At 42.1% G+C, this 16,411-nt stretch overlaps 1 protein-coding gene across 6 annotated transcripts in view; it reads right to left on the reverse strand.

Moving 5' to 3' along the window:
- Positions 1 to 16,411, reverse strand: part of LOC140364667 (disks large-associated protein 1-like) — a 74,404-nt gene that overhangs the window by 13,739 nt on the left and 44,254 nt on the right. For all 6 annotated transcript variants that reach the window (XM_072450939.1, XM_072450936.1, XM_072450937.1 and 3 more), the window contains exons 6-7: positions 1,085 to 1,458; positions 264 to 352 (exon numbers count right to left, since the gene is read on the reverse strand). In XM_072450939.1, the coding sequence (XP_072307040.1) occupies positions 264 to 352; positions 1,085 to 1,458 (463 nt within the window). The remainder of the gene's footprint in view (positions 1 to 263; positions 353 to 1,084; positions 1,459 to 16,411) is intronic.

Here is a 16,411-nt window from a genome sequence, read left to right on the forward strand (position 1 = left end):
GTTCAAATTTAGCCATTAAATTTGTTAAGATTAGCTATACCTAGTCTAATGTACTAACACGTCAGATGAATTACAGTCTGTCACATTGAGGAGCATAAAAATGTCAGCATTGCCACCTCTAAACTGTAATTGCCTGTCTTGCCATATAATTCAAAATTGCTGTCTCATGCTATTATACCAAAATGGGTCACAGGTGCATCAGTACAAAGCAGTACAAAAGACTGTAGCTATCCACACACACAATGAATACTACTTAAACGTACCATCTCTCATCCTCCACTTGAATTCCTATTGACTGGAATTTGGACGGCTCCTGCTCCTCCATGGCCTGGCCTTCTTCCTCAGGATCCACCTAGAAACAAAACATCATTTTTCAATTATTAATATATATATATATATATCTTACTTCAGTCAATATTACCGTACATTAAAATATAATAGAGGGGAAAATCAAAACATGATATTAAAATATTCAAAAATTCAAAACCTTTTAAAATAAAATATAAAATCTTCTACTGTAGTTTACTTACCTGTGTGTTTCATTATGTCATATTAAATTAGGTATTTTATTCATAAAGATTTCCAATGTGTGATGCACATATTTGGGACATATACATTTAAAAAATGTACACAGCATTTTTTTAAATTATTTACTCATTATTTAATATTACACACAAAAAAGTATACAGAGGTTAATTTCAATGTCTCATTGAGCATTTCGTATAAAATGCACAGTTTTGCTTCATTTTCTGAGAACGTTAATAAAGCCGGCTTGGAATTAGATGTATACAAACCTTCTGTACGGTCTGTCAAAATCTTGTTAAATAAAAGAATGTAAAGTTTGGTGTGCGTAGGTGCTATTTTAAGAGCTGATTTTTGTGTCTCTATGGGAAAAGAATGTCTTTTGAAGTAATAATGCTCCATATAAATCGATGGACGTTAATCAAATTTACTAATAAACCACATCACAGTTTATTAATTGAGAGCGCAAACTGACCAAAAAACTGATACATAATTGAATTGAAATTGCTTGTAGTATCAGATACAGCAGCATGTTGCTAGTCCCATTGTCTGCCCCGCTCACCTGTATCCCTATGGAGAGGCACTTCCGGAGCGCGTCCCTCTGCGCCTTGGTGTCGGCGGTGACCGAGGTGGTGGCTGTGGCAGTGATGGTGATGCTGTTGGTCACGTGTTGGCTTGCCGGGCCGTGCACCTGTGCGTTGGCCGCCTCGATGGCCGCGGTCAGGGCCTTCATGCTGTCTATGCTCTCTGTGGAGTTCGACAGGCCGGGCTGGGAGCTGATGCCGGCCCTGGTGCCCCCCGAGCCCCCGTCCATGTAGGCGTCCTGGGCCGACTCAGTGCTGCTCTGGGCGGTGATGGAGATGAAGGGTTTGGATGGGGTGGTCCGCGGGGGGACTGGGGGAGGCGTCTTCTTGTATGTGGTGATGCATGACGACACTGGAAAAAGATGATAACATTTTAAATAACTTTTGCACTTGCTAATATGGCAAATGAAAATATTGTACAACATGTGAAAACCTACATTATATATCAACAGAAATAAGGTGCACAATGTATCTTTTCTTTCTTGTTTTTGGTTTTTCATTAAAGAACATAAAACATAAACATGATGTAGAGAGAGTGCATACTTTATTATTATTATTTTTTTACTTTACTACTTTCATTTTTTGAATGTCAGTAATAATTTCGGTCCAGTCCTTGATTGTTGGTGCGTTTTGTGTCATCCATTTTGTCATAATGGCCTTCTTACCTGCTGCACTCTGTAACCTTTCAAGTGAAGGGCCCGCCCTCTGCTTGTGACACTATTCTTTTGCCTAGAATGTTGTATTGTATTGGCATTAAGCTATTTACATGGGGACAATAAGGTAACGCCACCAGACTCGTAATAAGAATGTATGTAAGAAAAAAATTGCAATTGAATAAATACAAGATAGATATAATGATGTACTGCAGAACTTTCAACGCAAAGTAAAAGCATCACTATGGAGACAAGTAGGAGGCGGACCCCTTACAAAGTCACAAAATGTAATTTTTCTTATCAATTGGTGTAGTATTTCTCCTTGTGTGTTTTCTTTTGTAGGTGCTCCATGTCACAGAATTGGCCTGATAATGTGCAGACAATACAGTGATTTTAAAGTGTGCTATTGCTACATCTCTATGCATGAAGCTAAAATTGCTTAGGAGAGTCCTCTTAAAACATATTTACAGTGGAGACAATGTGTGTATACAATAAGGAGTAATACATTTATGTGTGGCAATATATCAAAAATGTTGATATTATTGTGAATTTTGGTTTGAAGTTCTGTAAAATGTGTTGAATAGACTATAGCAAAAATTCTACAAAATGAGCTCATTAAAGATAAAAATGGAAAAAGTGATATTGTAAACATTCAAATACAGTATAAGGAGATATTTCCGCAGTTTTGTGATTCATTTTACAGACATTTCTCAATTGCCTGATAATTAAACCTCATCTAAACAGTTTACAGACATATTTTTACACATTTCTGTTGGATTGACATAACAATACTGTCCTATTATCATTATACTCCAATATTGTCATTATCACCCACCTCTAGGTCCAACTACAGAAAAAGCTATTAAAGTCTTCTAAAGTAATATAACAATTTATGATTTCCAAAGAGACCTTTTGACAAATGAGGTTTTGACTTAATGTAGAACTGTACACACACGCATTGGAAACAAAGTGACCAGTAGATTAGGGCCAAATTTAACAAATCAAAGCCTTGTCTTGTAATTGGATTAGAACGTCGGCCACTTGACCCACTAATCTAGATAGTTATAGCATCTTTTACGCAACTGCACATGCTGAGGGATTTCCTTGCTGTATAATTAGCCCTATATATAATTGTTTGTACAATTGACAAAAAAAGCTACAGACCAATTATGTTTTGGCCCTGAAATATAGTTCTTTGCATGCCAGTACGTGCTCTATAATGACAAACTCAACAGGCTTCTGGCCAGGCTAAACACAGAAACAAAACAACTAGCTCTTAACTACATTACGCCTTGGAATCTTCTTCCAGGCCTGGCGGTGGCGTCAAAACTAGGTCACTTTGAGTACACTGCGGAAAAAAGTAGGGCAGCGGGTTTCCTGGATCCCTTTAATCCCAGCAAAAGACAAACATCCTAGCGTTGTCAGGACGGCGGCTCCGTGTGTGGCATCGAGTGTAACGTCACCACACCTATTTGAGGGAGCCATGTCTAAAACTGTTATAGAGGGGTTTTGTTTATGCTGCACCTCGCCATCTCAGTGATAGCTCTATACACACTCTGGGCAAACTGAGGTCTGACTTCATACTGTCGGAGTCATCCTCACTCCGCCCCTCCCTCTTCCTCCCCCGCTGCCCCCTCTGAGGCAATTGGATGATGACAGGCGAGATTCTCCGTCAGGTTTTGACAAGATGGAAAGTTCAGAGCCAGGATGACTTTTATGTCTAAGAGATGAGATCAGTGTTTAACGATGGTAAGAAGAGCCACATGAAGGGTTGTGAAAAACTGCGCACTGTTTCCTGCAACTGCAATAGTCATTACGAAATACTGTAAATCCAGGGAACAACGCCAAATTATCAGAACATGCACGAAATTCACTTTCAGGATGTTGGGATCTCAAGTTTGGATGTTAGAAAGTACAGGTTGTTTTGCTCTTGTAAACAAAACTATACAGGCTTTTAAAATTTAAAAAAAAAGAAAAGAAATGTGTCCTGGGACAGCAGGATCCACCTGTTTTGACACATAGAGAAGACATGGCCAACAATGTGAGCACATTGAATCGACATAACTATTGAAACCAAAAAAGACATGAGTGATAGAACAAGAGGGGGTCAGTCACGACGCTATAAGCATTTCACAGTCATTAAGTTGTGTTATAATTGCACATTCCCTAAAGCGAGCTCTAACAGTGCACAGATGGGCAATATGACACATTTATATGTAGAATTTTCGAAGTTTCAATTTTAATTTAGTCATTATTTCATTTTTATTACAATGCCTGGAGCTTAATGCGGCATTAAATGCAATTAAAGCCAGCCAAAGTGATCAATTTCCTCTAGTAGTTCTTGCTTTGATGTGATTGGATATATGTGGTCACTCACTCAGACCAAGATACAAGCTGACCAATAGGAGGAGTTGGTGGGGTAAAGTAGACACCATGAGTCTTCATCACAGCGCCATACCACAACTCTATTTAGTATACTCATACCACCTTGACCCGCTTAGATAAATAACTTCACACTGCACAGTAGGGGCAGGTGGTTTGCCGCATATGGCAACTTCCAAACAGAACAGATGAAATGAAAGAAGGACCCTGAAAGGTTACAGAGTACAGAGCCAGAGGAACACACACATGTATAAAAGACTGTGAGAGAGGGCGAGGTCCTAGCCTATCAGTCGCGGAGGTTCAAAGGATCGAATATCAGCCCTTTCAAAGCTTCTATCCCCCGAAGTCATCTAAAAGTCACCCAATGTGTACGTGCACCAAACCAGAGCCTGTGTTTGTGTCTGCGTGCACATTCCCCCAAGTCCCAGAGCATAGGGTTTTCATCCGCTCAATAAAGCTACTTATGAAACGGGAGACGCCGGGCCTGGTCCCACCTAGCTGTCATTGAGAGGGCTCCAAGTACCGGGGAACGACAGAGGTTTTGAATGCCTAGACAGGTTGAGTAAACACATCAGGAGTCCGAACATGCCTATACGCACACACAGGCAGGCAAAGGGTCACGCAAATAACACTGTCACAAGCCAGCGCCATGATCCCACCTCTCCACATCAATGCACACCACAGACTTCCTGCCACTGATATGTGCTGCATCAATCAGGCTGCTGTTGACAGTGACCCAGCCCATCTCACGCTCAGTGTTTGCCGTCACTGGATTTAACATTTTAACAATCAAATCCGACTCATTTTTGAGTGATTCTTAGTATCCACTGAGAAGTAATAAAAGCAGAAGCTCACATGCCAGCGTGAGACACCTCAGCGCCTGAAGCCTCCCACACACAGACAGTCAAGGACGCAGTGTTTGACAGAAACAAGAATGTGACGCAGATTCATCAGCCTGTTTAGGACTGAGAAGAGCTGTTCAACAGACACACATGACCACACTGAGGCCTGAGCAATCACCAAACACAGAAGAAAGTTATAACATAGTCTATGGGAGTATTCTTCACTACCAGAGGCAGAACTATAGAGGCAAACTCTCATTGGGAATGATAAAAGTGTGGTGACTAAATCCCCCTTTTGACAAATACTTTAGCCCCATGCTGACAGGTTGGTGTGAATAGCCGTTCCTCTGACTGAGCACTCCCCCGACCTCTTGGGCTGATAAAATCAAAGAAAGGCCCGTGCCCTCCCCCAAGACCGTCTCATTCATTTCTTTTGCCTTTCAAACAAAAACAGATCTGCTGCCTCCATACAGCCCTGCTCAGTGCATGTCCTGTTTGTGTGTGAGCCTGCATAGGTGTATTCTGTTTCCTTTATTTAATCACATGTTTGGGTCCTAGACAGACTGAAGGCAGGCAGCTGCTTTCTAATCTCAAATCTGTGTGTCTGTGCAATAGGGCCACTTCAAAGAGCAGACGCTCTGACTTAAAAGAGGGCCGACGGGCTCCCCCACGCGGGGGCCAAGGGCATGTCCAGCAGTGTCCAAACAAACCCAGAGCGCAGAGGGGCGGGGCCTGGAGCACTGACAGCTGAGCCCAGCTCTCTGTGTTTGGGATGAGGTTGTGCCAAAGGAGAGAGGACAGAGAGTAGCCCCGTCTGCCTGCTCACTCACACAGTGTGAGTCCTTTGTGATACTATTACCATGACGACCACAGAAACATGAAGTTTGTGCAGGCATGGCGCTTCACCAATAGACAGCTTCTGTTTTATTTACCTTGAAAAGAGTACAGTGCAGCTGCACACCAGCACACAATAAGTCACAAACACCCGGATATGAGTGTGGATAACAATTATGCGGCGCACACAGTAAATGAATATCTGATGTTTCTACCCCTGAGCGGTTCCATTGTGTAGATGAACACTAAACTCTACAAACCAGTTTGCTTGGACAACAGTTAAAAGGCTTGTCACCTTTTTTCTGGGACAGTGCCATGAGATGACAATAAAGTGAAATGTTCACACCGTGTGACGTTACACTGCTGTTGAGAAAACAATGCAGATATACATGGCACATCCCAACGACTCAACGTGACAGTCAAACAACAAGCACCAGAAGGACAACTGTTGACTTTGGGGAAAATAACACTATCTTCACTGGCCATAATAAAGACACTGATACTGACACAATCGCTACTCACACTTGTTTTAGCCACAACAAGCCGCATTCACATCACATACAATAGTGCTTTGAATGAGCTGAGTGCTCTGAGTCACCTGAAGTCTCCAACAGAGCCTCATGTCTGTCTGCAGCTCTTAGCCAGCAGAGGTCAGGGGTCAGCCCAGAGGGTTTCTGCTCTCCAGATGCCTGGACCTCTCAGACACAAAAGCTCCTGTGTGTGTGAGTGAGGCTAGTTAGTGGCCTTTAAAAGGGTGTATATATAGCCTGTGTGGGAGAGTTGGCTTGGTATCTTGATATAATTATAAAAACATGCAGTAAAATAAGTCACCAGAACTTGCACGGAAAATAGTTAAATGTGCTTCAGGTGTGTTCAGACATTTATCAACAGAGCAGAGTGCGGCCTCTTTGACAGAAAACATGTCAACACAGGGTGAGTGCACTCATGGGCCTGTGTCTCCGGAATGACTAGATAAGAGACTGTTTACAACTGTCAGCCGCTGCTTAATCTGGCAGGCAGCTGCTCCCAGTTAGGCAATACATTCATATCACTTAACCCACTTTCCGTGTTCCAAGTTCAAACAGCCAGGTTACCTGCATTCCACTTCTATGGAGTGACAGCAGAGGGAGAGACAGGCTCGAGTCTGAATCTACAGTCTGTGACATTTTCCTTTGTTGGAAAATCATCAGGTTCAGCTGCTCAAACACGGTTACATGTGCTTGTGGTTGTAAACAAAAGGAAATCCAGAAGACTGTATGTTCATCCACAATTCTAGAACTCTATGATATGACAAAACACACACAAATGTCAGGTATAAGGACTTACTTAACCAGCTTAATCTTCTAAAGGCTTTTATATGGCTTTATTCATTAGACCTGCCCTGGTGGGCTGCAGGCCGTTTCTATTGTTCTCCAGTGCTTTTTGGCAGAGCTTTAGTCTGACAGGACCACCACCACCAGAGGAGACTCATCACTCTTTTGTTTCTGTTTGGTGGTTGCCTGCGGGGGTTAAAATAGAGCACAGTCACCTGACACAAAGACAGGAAAGACAGAGGGAGGAGATAAAGGGCAACAGTGCTGGGGAGATGAGTGAGTTCGCCTGGCTCTTTCCTTCAGTTCCTGTACATTCCTGCTGCTTTGTGGGGTATAAACCGAAGCATTAGCACTAACGCTAAAGCTAACACACCCACACATCTCACGCATGCTTTCACTGCACTCATTTCCCACAACATTGCTGAGCGGCTGACTGCTGGTATTGCAGCAGACTGACCGTGTGAGTGACACATCGCATGTGTCGACACTGACAGCATGGGCCATGGAACAAGCCCTAGCATACCAGAGCACACAATCACAGAACACCACACGCATTACAATCAACCGGCAGTCTGATTCAGTGGTGACTACGACTATAAATAAATACATTTCCAAAGTCAGAATTTTATCATGGCATTTTGAGTTGCAAAATGACCACTTCTACCAGGCATAAACATTCAGGTTAACAGCACAGCAATGTGTCAATGCAATCTCCAAATGCTTCCGTGCTCCACCACAGTTCTTTCATGATAAAACATGATAACCTGTCCACAAAGAACTATTTGTTACTGAGGTCAAAACTGAGTGCAAAAATACTTTGACCACAACTATGAACACTGACAGGACACTTCTCAAAAACAAGGCACAACAACAAAATCAACACACAATACAAGTGTCATGCTCTTACAAGAAGGATCACTGCTATTTACATATAAATGCAACAGAATGAGGTCAAGCGATCACTTCACGTGCCACTCTGGACACGGCCACCAAAAATATGTGATTAAGTGATTTGACATGAAAAAGCTGGGAATATTAGCTCGCACTTTTACAAGCTCTTTGGGTAACAGGAATGTCTTAAAACACTGGGCTTGAGTGCTTCTCTGTTTGACTTTTTTTCCCTTTCCCTTACTCACATTCCTTCCCCAATTTGCCTGCCTGAAGTTCTTTGTTCTGACCACTTGCACATAGAGGGAGAATGAGACACTAGCAGGGCTTAAACTGGAGCTGGAAGTGTGCTTAAGACATCTGTGCCACTAAAACCAAACGCAAGGCCCATTCAGCTCTGCCCATCACCTGCGACGGGAGAAGGGGGCGGTAAAAGTTAAGACAGAAGCAATAGAGAAAGAGAGACATAAATGGGTGCAGGAGGAGTAGGATTTGGGGAGGGAATTCGGAACGAGAACCAGGCTACACTGACGCACACTGTCTTTTGTGGTTTCAAGTCCCGACCCCGTGACCCTATACATCCTGTTGGCGGAGGAGGGAGGGAGAGAAAGATGAGATGGCAGCGAGCTATAGGCACTATGTAAGCCCCGAGTAAGGCCAAGTCAATGCAGGACACAAATGTAACAAAATAACTATATATAACTTTAACTTGTCATTAAAGGAGACATATAGTGCCGTTTTTCAGGTACTTAGTATTGAATTATAACATAAGGAGATCATACTTTTAACATGTTGTTCATTGTAATACGCAATGTTGATCTAAAACGGCTTCGTAATAGAAATGGTGCTTTGACTTCCTGTTCAAAACTGCAGAAAATAGTGACATTTCACTGTAACAAGCAGAAGATTGACATTTTTATTTTTGTGGCTACGTAACATTTTACAACCCTACATATCTGAGTGAAATATTTACTTCGCACAGGAACGAGGGCGGGGATAGAGGGTAGGTGAAAACGAGAATTTTCTGAGCACTCAAGCCTCAGTTGCAGGACAATACAGGATTACCCGAACATGCAAGGAATCAATTAAAATAAACTTTGAGCAAACTAATGATGGGGGAAATCTGTTAAAAAAAATAAGAAATGCTCATTAAAGTTCAGTTTGCATGATATTTCTGCATGAGCAAATGGGTTAGGATGAGTTTGTGAAGTTGTGAAGAAAGTTAGTATGCTGCAAAAGTAGTAGTATTAGTTGTAATACGTGCTGCAAATGTTCTAGTTGTTTTAAAAGCGTTTATAAAAAAGTGCTATGGGCAGCTCTTTTGACAACCTGGCCAAAGAATTGCTCTACAAATGCGCCTTCCTCAGGTGTGAATTTTTGCGCCGCTTTCCTCCTCTGTCTGTGTCTGTTTACATCCACTCAGGGCAGATTCTTAACAGGGGGAGGAACAATGGCTCTGCTGCATTCCCACTCTCCTGCAGAGCTCTCGTTTGTCTCCGGCATTCCTTTCCCCATTCATCTCTTTCTCTCGCACCCCTCCTGGACACAGAGAAAAACTCCTGCTACTCTTTAACAGGGGGAGGGGTCGGCAGAACCCTTATGAGTGGAATCATTCCTCTTGAACACAATCCTCAGCCTCCTCCTCCTCCTCCCTTTTCCTCCGGTTTTACTTGGTTAGTGAAGCAGCAAAGCTTAAAGAAAAGAGTTTAGAAAGAGGAGATGCATTCTTTCTCTGGTGCTTGCTGTCTCTCAGTGTGGACTAAGGGGTGAGTGGTGGGTTATTTTTAATGACTAGTTTAAAAAAAAAAGTGGGAGGGGAGGTCTGGTCTCTCTCTCTCTCACACACACACACACATTACAGCGGCAGGGACTTTCACAGAAAAAGAAGTCTTTAATTTGCAACTGGGCCTGGCCTCCCACACTGTACAGCCCAAACCACCCACTTACAGCTATGCACCATTCCAACGCTGAAGGAAAGCTTACTCCCCTTGTGTGTGTGCAGTGAAAGCAACCTGTCAAACACTTACAGTTCCATCCCAGGAATGCACAACATAAACTGAAATTTCCGGACTTATCCCTTTCCAATCTGGGAAAACTGTCCTTAGAACTCCTTTCATGTTTTTCATTCCCCCAGGGCTTTGCTTTACAGCCCAGCCCGGCCTAGCGTCAGCACGCAGGAGCCGCCAGGATCATCTACAGTCAACACTGAGGAAATCCTTTGGGGGATTTTCTTCTGTTCTCTCTCTCTCCAGTGCCCAAAACACAATGAGGAAGCAGACAAGTGGGACAAGCCTATCCGACAGCGCTGCCACCGTCCACCCACACTCATACAGGACATATCACTCCTTTAACCGTCCTTACATCTACTGTATCCTGAGAAGTGATTATCCCTGAAAAGCCGGGGTGTTTTGCTGCAGAGGTACATGCAGCGGGGGACAGCAGGGGAGCAGTGCCGCAGCCATTCTTTGTGTTTGCTGTGCTCCTGTCAGCTCCTCCCTAAGCCCTTCTAAAATTTCCCCCTTCTCTCTTCTCTTGTCTCCTCAATGACATTCTTATGCCTCGGCTTCCTGTGTCAAAAGATTTCCAAATGTTGCTCCTTCCTCCATAAACGGGCACAATCAAAGCCGCCCCCGAGATCAAGCTGGGACCAATTTAGTCATGAGTAAACATACAGTAAACACATAGCAACCGCTGACTAGAGCTCTAAATCCTGCACATAGATCCCATTGACTGTCATTGAGGATTAGAGCGTGCATGGGCAGGAAATCACAGCTAATGCACAGTCTTATTATAAACGCAGGTGATTGATACCATTCCGTAACAATTGCAGTGAAATTATTAAACATGTGCCTGCAGGTGAACGCGTTGGATGTTTAGAACGGCGCCTTATATAATTAGTTTGATGAGACAGTAGGCGTTTGTGCGTCAGTTTGGGGTTATGATGACACCTAGTGAAAGTTTTGAGACTGCAACTAATTTCCTTTATTTTTTTTTCTGTCTTTCTTTCTTGCATCGCTTGCATTTAACTGACAAAAAAAAAAGAAAGACACATGCCAGTTTGTGACACGACGTGAATGATGAACACGTGAGATCTAAGACGCGTCGTAATAAAACTTCTAACGCGCAAATCTGTTTCCCATTTTATGTCGAACATGTAAAACAAAACGCTGATTCAATTATTTTTTTTTTTTTTTGAAGTGCAAGTCAGTGGAGAGCGACAGTACAAGTTCCCACTGGCTTGCATTCTCAGACAGTTGTGTGACAGAATGAAGTAATTACGGGCTGACGCACACGCACAAACGCACGCACAAACGCACGCACAAACGCACGCACAAACGCACGCACAAACGCACGCACAAACGCACGCACAAACGCACGCACAAACGCACGCACAAACGCACGCACACAGCAACGTGGCTCGACTTTTTCTCTTACAGGAATAGAAGGGATCGCCAAATCACAGTTTACCCACATGCACACGATTCTAGACCTCACACGCGCAGCCCATTTATTTCATTTTTTGACAGCTACGTAACTACGCCTTTTCTGCGCGCGCACGCCCCGCATGCTCCTGATAGATATGGGCACCGCGGTTTTTTTTTCTGTTGTTGGTTCCTCACGCACGCACGTCTACTGTGTCACCCACCGCATGCCCAGACCCAACCCTTCGCTTCCTGTCAAACACTCCCCTCCTTCCCTCCCTCCTTGCCTCCTTCCCTCCCTCCTTCCCTCCCTCCTTCCCTCCCTGCACCATCAAAAGAACACGCGGGAGTGACAACATTACGCAGGTGTGCGCCAAAAGAGACGGACGAGCAGGAAACGCGCACTGTTTAATTTCCATCCTCCCTTTGAATAATAACTCCAGCTTTGATCCAGGTGTAGTTCGCATGCACAGGCCGTACATCCCCCCCCCCCTGTAATTAAAGCAGGGGCGGTGCTGTACAGTCAGAAAGCGCTGAGTGTGCGCGCGCAAAAGACAAAGCGCAGAGACGCATTCCGCCACTGCGTCTTCAAAGAGGGGGTTTCATTTGATCCGCGCGGGTGTCAGGTCCGTGCAGCAGCGCCGGAGGCTATAATATCTCACACGTAGACAGAAAACATCCTGCCTCTCTCGACCGTCCCAGGGTCTCAAAATGCCCGGCAGTGCAGCGTTATCAGGTGGGGGACATTTAGCGTGTTGCCCCAAATATCCTGGACCGACCGCTGAGGTTGAAACAGACGAAAGCAATTAAGGCGCGGAAGGTTGGTGTCTGACGCCATCTAGTGGTTGGAAATGAGAAATGCAGCTGTACTATTTATGAGCAATAATAACATTCTGGAGTGGCACGTAGAAAGTTAAAAAAAACTACGACTAATACTTCAGAACGTTCTCCATGGTGATGTATGGAGTTGTATTTCATACAGAGGAACATTATATTATATTACATTTTTTCTGCAATGTTCAGTGGAATAAAACATGCACAATGAAAAATAAACAAAAAACATGCTTTAATTTTAGTCTTTTTTTTTAGATGAAAGAGAATGTGTAGATACCGTATTTCCGGACTTTAAGTTGCACCTTTATTCATAATTTTGGCCGGGGTGCGACTTATACTTATACTCCGGAGCGACTTTTACGTGATATTATTTGTAGTAGAAAAAGCTTCAGTTGTAGTCATCTGGACTCAGTTAGAAAAAATAGACGTTTCGACTCTCATCCAAGAGTCATTGTCAATAAAAGAATTTAGATCGAGAACTCTGGGCGGAGCCTTCCTGAAGTAGAAAGAGTTGTTTGTTTCAACAGAAACTCCCCCCTTGTATCTACCGAGCTAGCCTATTCAGAATCTTAATGGCCTATTAGAAACCTCTTTGTCTTTGTGAGACCCTGGCTCAACCACCCTGAGTACCTGATTAGCATCTAAATGTCCTGGTCCTGGTCCTCTACCTTTCCAGGGGTTCAGTATTCCATTATAGATACCAGGAAGATTGAATCTTAGCCCTCCATTTCTGTTTAAAGAAGGTCTTTCTTTTTTAACAAAAATAGCTTCCTTGACTCCTCTTTCAAACCATCTTTTCTCCCTGCTTAAAATCTTCACCTCACCGTCTTCAAACGAGTGATTAGAGGCTTCAAGATGGAGATGCACGGCGCTCTGTGGTCCTGAACTTGTATTTCTTCTGTGCTGATAAAGCCTCTTGTGTAGAGGCTGTTTAGTCTCACCTATGTAACGTTCTTTACAACTTTCTTCACTGCATTGGATCGAATAAACTACATTGCTCTGTTTTTGAGTCGGCAACTTGTCCTTAGGGTGAACCAGTTTTTGTCTTAAAGTGTTTCCTGGTTTAAAATAAACAGGGACTTCGTGTTTTCTAAAAATTCTCTGCAGTTTTTCCGACAGGCCAGACACATAAGGGATAGAAACACGCTTCCTTCTCTGTTCAGTTTCCCTTTTGTCCTGCTTCTTGGTTCTCTTCACTCTGTTGAGGGCCCAAGCGGGGTAACCACAGGCTGAGAGGTATTATTTGTAATTTTCACACTTGCAACCGCATTTCATACTCCAGTGCAACTTATATATGTTTTTTCTTCTCTATTATGCATTTTTTGGCTGGTGCGACTTATACTCCGGTGCAAATTATAGTCCGGAAAATACCGTATATAAAACAACTGGTGTTTCATATTAGGATGGCTGTTACTACTGGTATATACTTTTAGGCCTACTAACCAATCTTAAACTTTGAAAGAAATGTCAACCAACATTATTATATTCTTGCCTATAGCCTGGTGATAAACACATACATTGCAAAAAATAATAAAAATGTAATAGGGATGTCAAAATGAATAGGTTAATCGATTATTTAACAAAATAATAATAAAATAATGATTGTGGAAAAATACATCAAAATGTAAAACACTTTTTTGTGTAGCTGTTTTTGTCACATTTTCTTTATTTTATTTAGTAAAGTTGGGCACAAACGTGACGAACAATAATGTATTAGACAATGGGAAAGAAATAAATTTCCCTGAAAGATTTCCCTGCTGTTCACGTTCTAAGTAATCAGGAATAATGATTCCGTTTTTTCTCACAATAACCATACAAAAATGTGATATTGTCACATCCCTACGCTACATTTAAAATGTCCTTTTACCAATGTTTTGTGTGAACAGATCCGTGCTCATTTTTAAGCGTGGTGTCGTCACATCATCGTCCAAAGTTAACTAGGGACAATTCATAACTTCTTAAGCATCTGTGAGTGTGTCATAAGAGAAAACATAATACAATAATAGATTCTGAAGGAGACCAAAGGGGCAGCTCAAGTTTCAGCTCCAGTTAGTGAGTAATACGCTTAGTAATACATTGTAAGGTCAGCGGAAACCTTACTGTAATTTAAAACGCATTAAAAACAATATCCATCTTGGAAGCTACTGCGTGCTTTAGTTTGTACTCCTTATTCTGACCTTGCCTGTTGGGAAAAGCCATTCTGTGAAAACCTTTTATCGCTCTATCGGCTTAAATGCTAATACATTGAAACAGCTGCCACATCTGCTTGTGTAACCGCTCCCTGGAGAAGGCACATTTGAGCGTGCATTTTGAGCGGGTTCCAATGGCCTGGAACAATTTGAGAACGCACCCAAGGGAGACTAATAGTGCCCCAGGTACAAACAGTGATGACTTTATAGGCTGGAGTAAGGTACAAGATGAGGATGAACGCAGAATATTAATGAAGCTGGAACACAGACTATTGAAAAGCTGGTCAATGTAATTAAGTTTAAGAAATCATTGGGTATTGGGTTCAAAGTGGGATGTCAAAAGTATCTAAAACTAATAGCCTCAAAACTATACCATTTGAGCAAGTGTTGATACTACCAATAATCACATTTTATCATAACTAGAATAAGACTATATGGTAGACAGTACTACATAAAGACAGTACTATTATTTGTGTTGTTTATTGCCAAGTATCGAGTACTGAGCATCACGCATTATGTTTAATCTACAATCAGATGAAAAAAAGTGAATTATGAACACATTCAAACATAGATGTATTAGTTTTGGTTACTGAATACTTATAAAACACCATTTAAAACAATATAGGAACAGAATAACAACTGTTACTGTCTTTCTTTCAAACTCAGCCCTTTATAGATTTCAATAACACAATTCTAACAAAAAGACAACATAAAATACAGGTCCGTGTTCCAGATTATGGCTATGGAAGCAAATTTCCATCTGCAGTCCTTAAAATGGAAGTGCAACATTTTACAGTGTGACAATACTCATACATTCATATTCACTCACACATTTTCCCAATCAGATAATATATTACAGACAGTGTTGATACTGTGGCAAATCAACGTCCGTACAATTTATTAATAAGAAACGCTGGTCATTTTTCTTTCTTTCTGAAGGAAGTAAAGACAAATATATTCAGCTGAAGAATCGAATGGAGGTAAAGTGACGCAGATACTAAACCTGGATCTAAGTGTACTGTACATACTGTATGAGCAAGAGGAGCATTTGGGATCTGGACAGTTCTAGGGCCTAAAAAAAGAAAATCTTGTAGGTACACGGGAATCGCTGGCATGCAACAACTCAAGTGTGCATGACTCAAACCCAGACACACACACACACACACACACACACACACACCTCGCCCCCAGAAGGACCCCCTGTAATGGCCTTCCCGCTCTCACGTCTGACCCACATACAGGGGGTTTACAGGGGCTGACTGTGGGGATGCAGTGACAGGGCCACACCTGTCACTGGCCCCTTCAGAGATATGACACTGAAATAGACTGCGAGCCGGAAGACTGTCACAACAGAGTGCAGCTGGCATGAGTGAGAAGTGTGTCATTAGCTCAACAAGTCTCAGTTCCCCGGAAGCTGGAGGGACATTACGTGACTACTTCATACCTTTTTTACCAATAATTAAACTTAATACCTTTTTTTCTTTAAATCAATTCAAATTCAACTTAAAAAGCTAGTAGAAGTGGGAGATATATTGAAAAAACTATAATATTGCTATTGTTGTTTTGGAGGTGTTCAAAATTAGTCTAGTGTAAGGTATGAAGTGATATTTCTGCCCTTTTGTGGTTAATTGTATGGTCCATTCCCATTTTGTGCAATATTTGAATCTCAACCAAGACATTTACAGCCACGTTTAACACATTCTTGATGCTTTGTAAAGATTTTGTTATATATATATATAATATAAAAACATAACATATAACATATCGCCCGCCCACCTGTAACTACAAGCCTATTTTAAGGTAGACTTAAGTTACACGAGTACTTTATGGTCAGTTTGCTCTCTTAACATCTAAACTTTCACCTGGAAACAACATTTTCCATAATATCTAATTTTCTCGAATATAATCTAAAATCCCCTGTACATTTTTCATATGTATTATGTCAACA

This window comes from Eucyclogobius newberryi, unplaced genomic scaffold, assembly GCF_026437365.1.
Source record: "Eucyclogobius newberryi isolate DKJ021-1_F unplaced genomic scaffold, fEucNew1.0.hap1 SCAF_18, whole genome shotgun sequence".
NCBI lineage: Eukaryota > Metazoa > Chordata > Actinopteri > Gobiiformes > Gobiidae > Eucyclogobius > Eucyclogobius newberryi.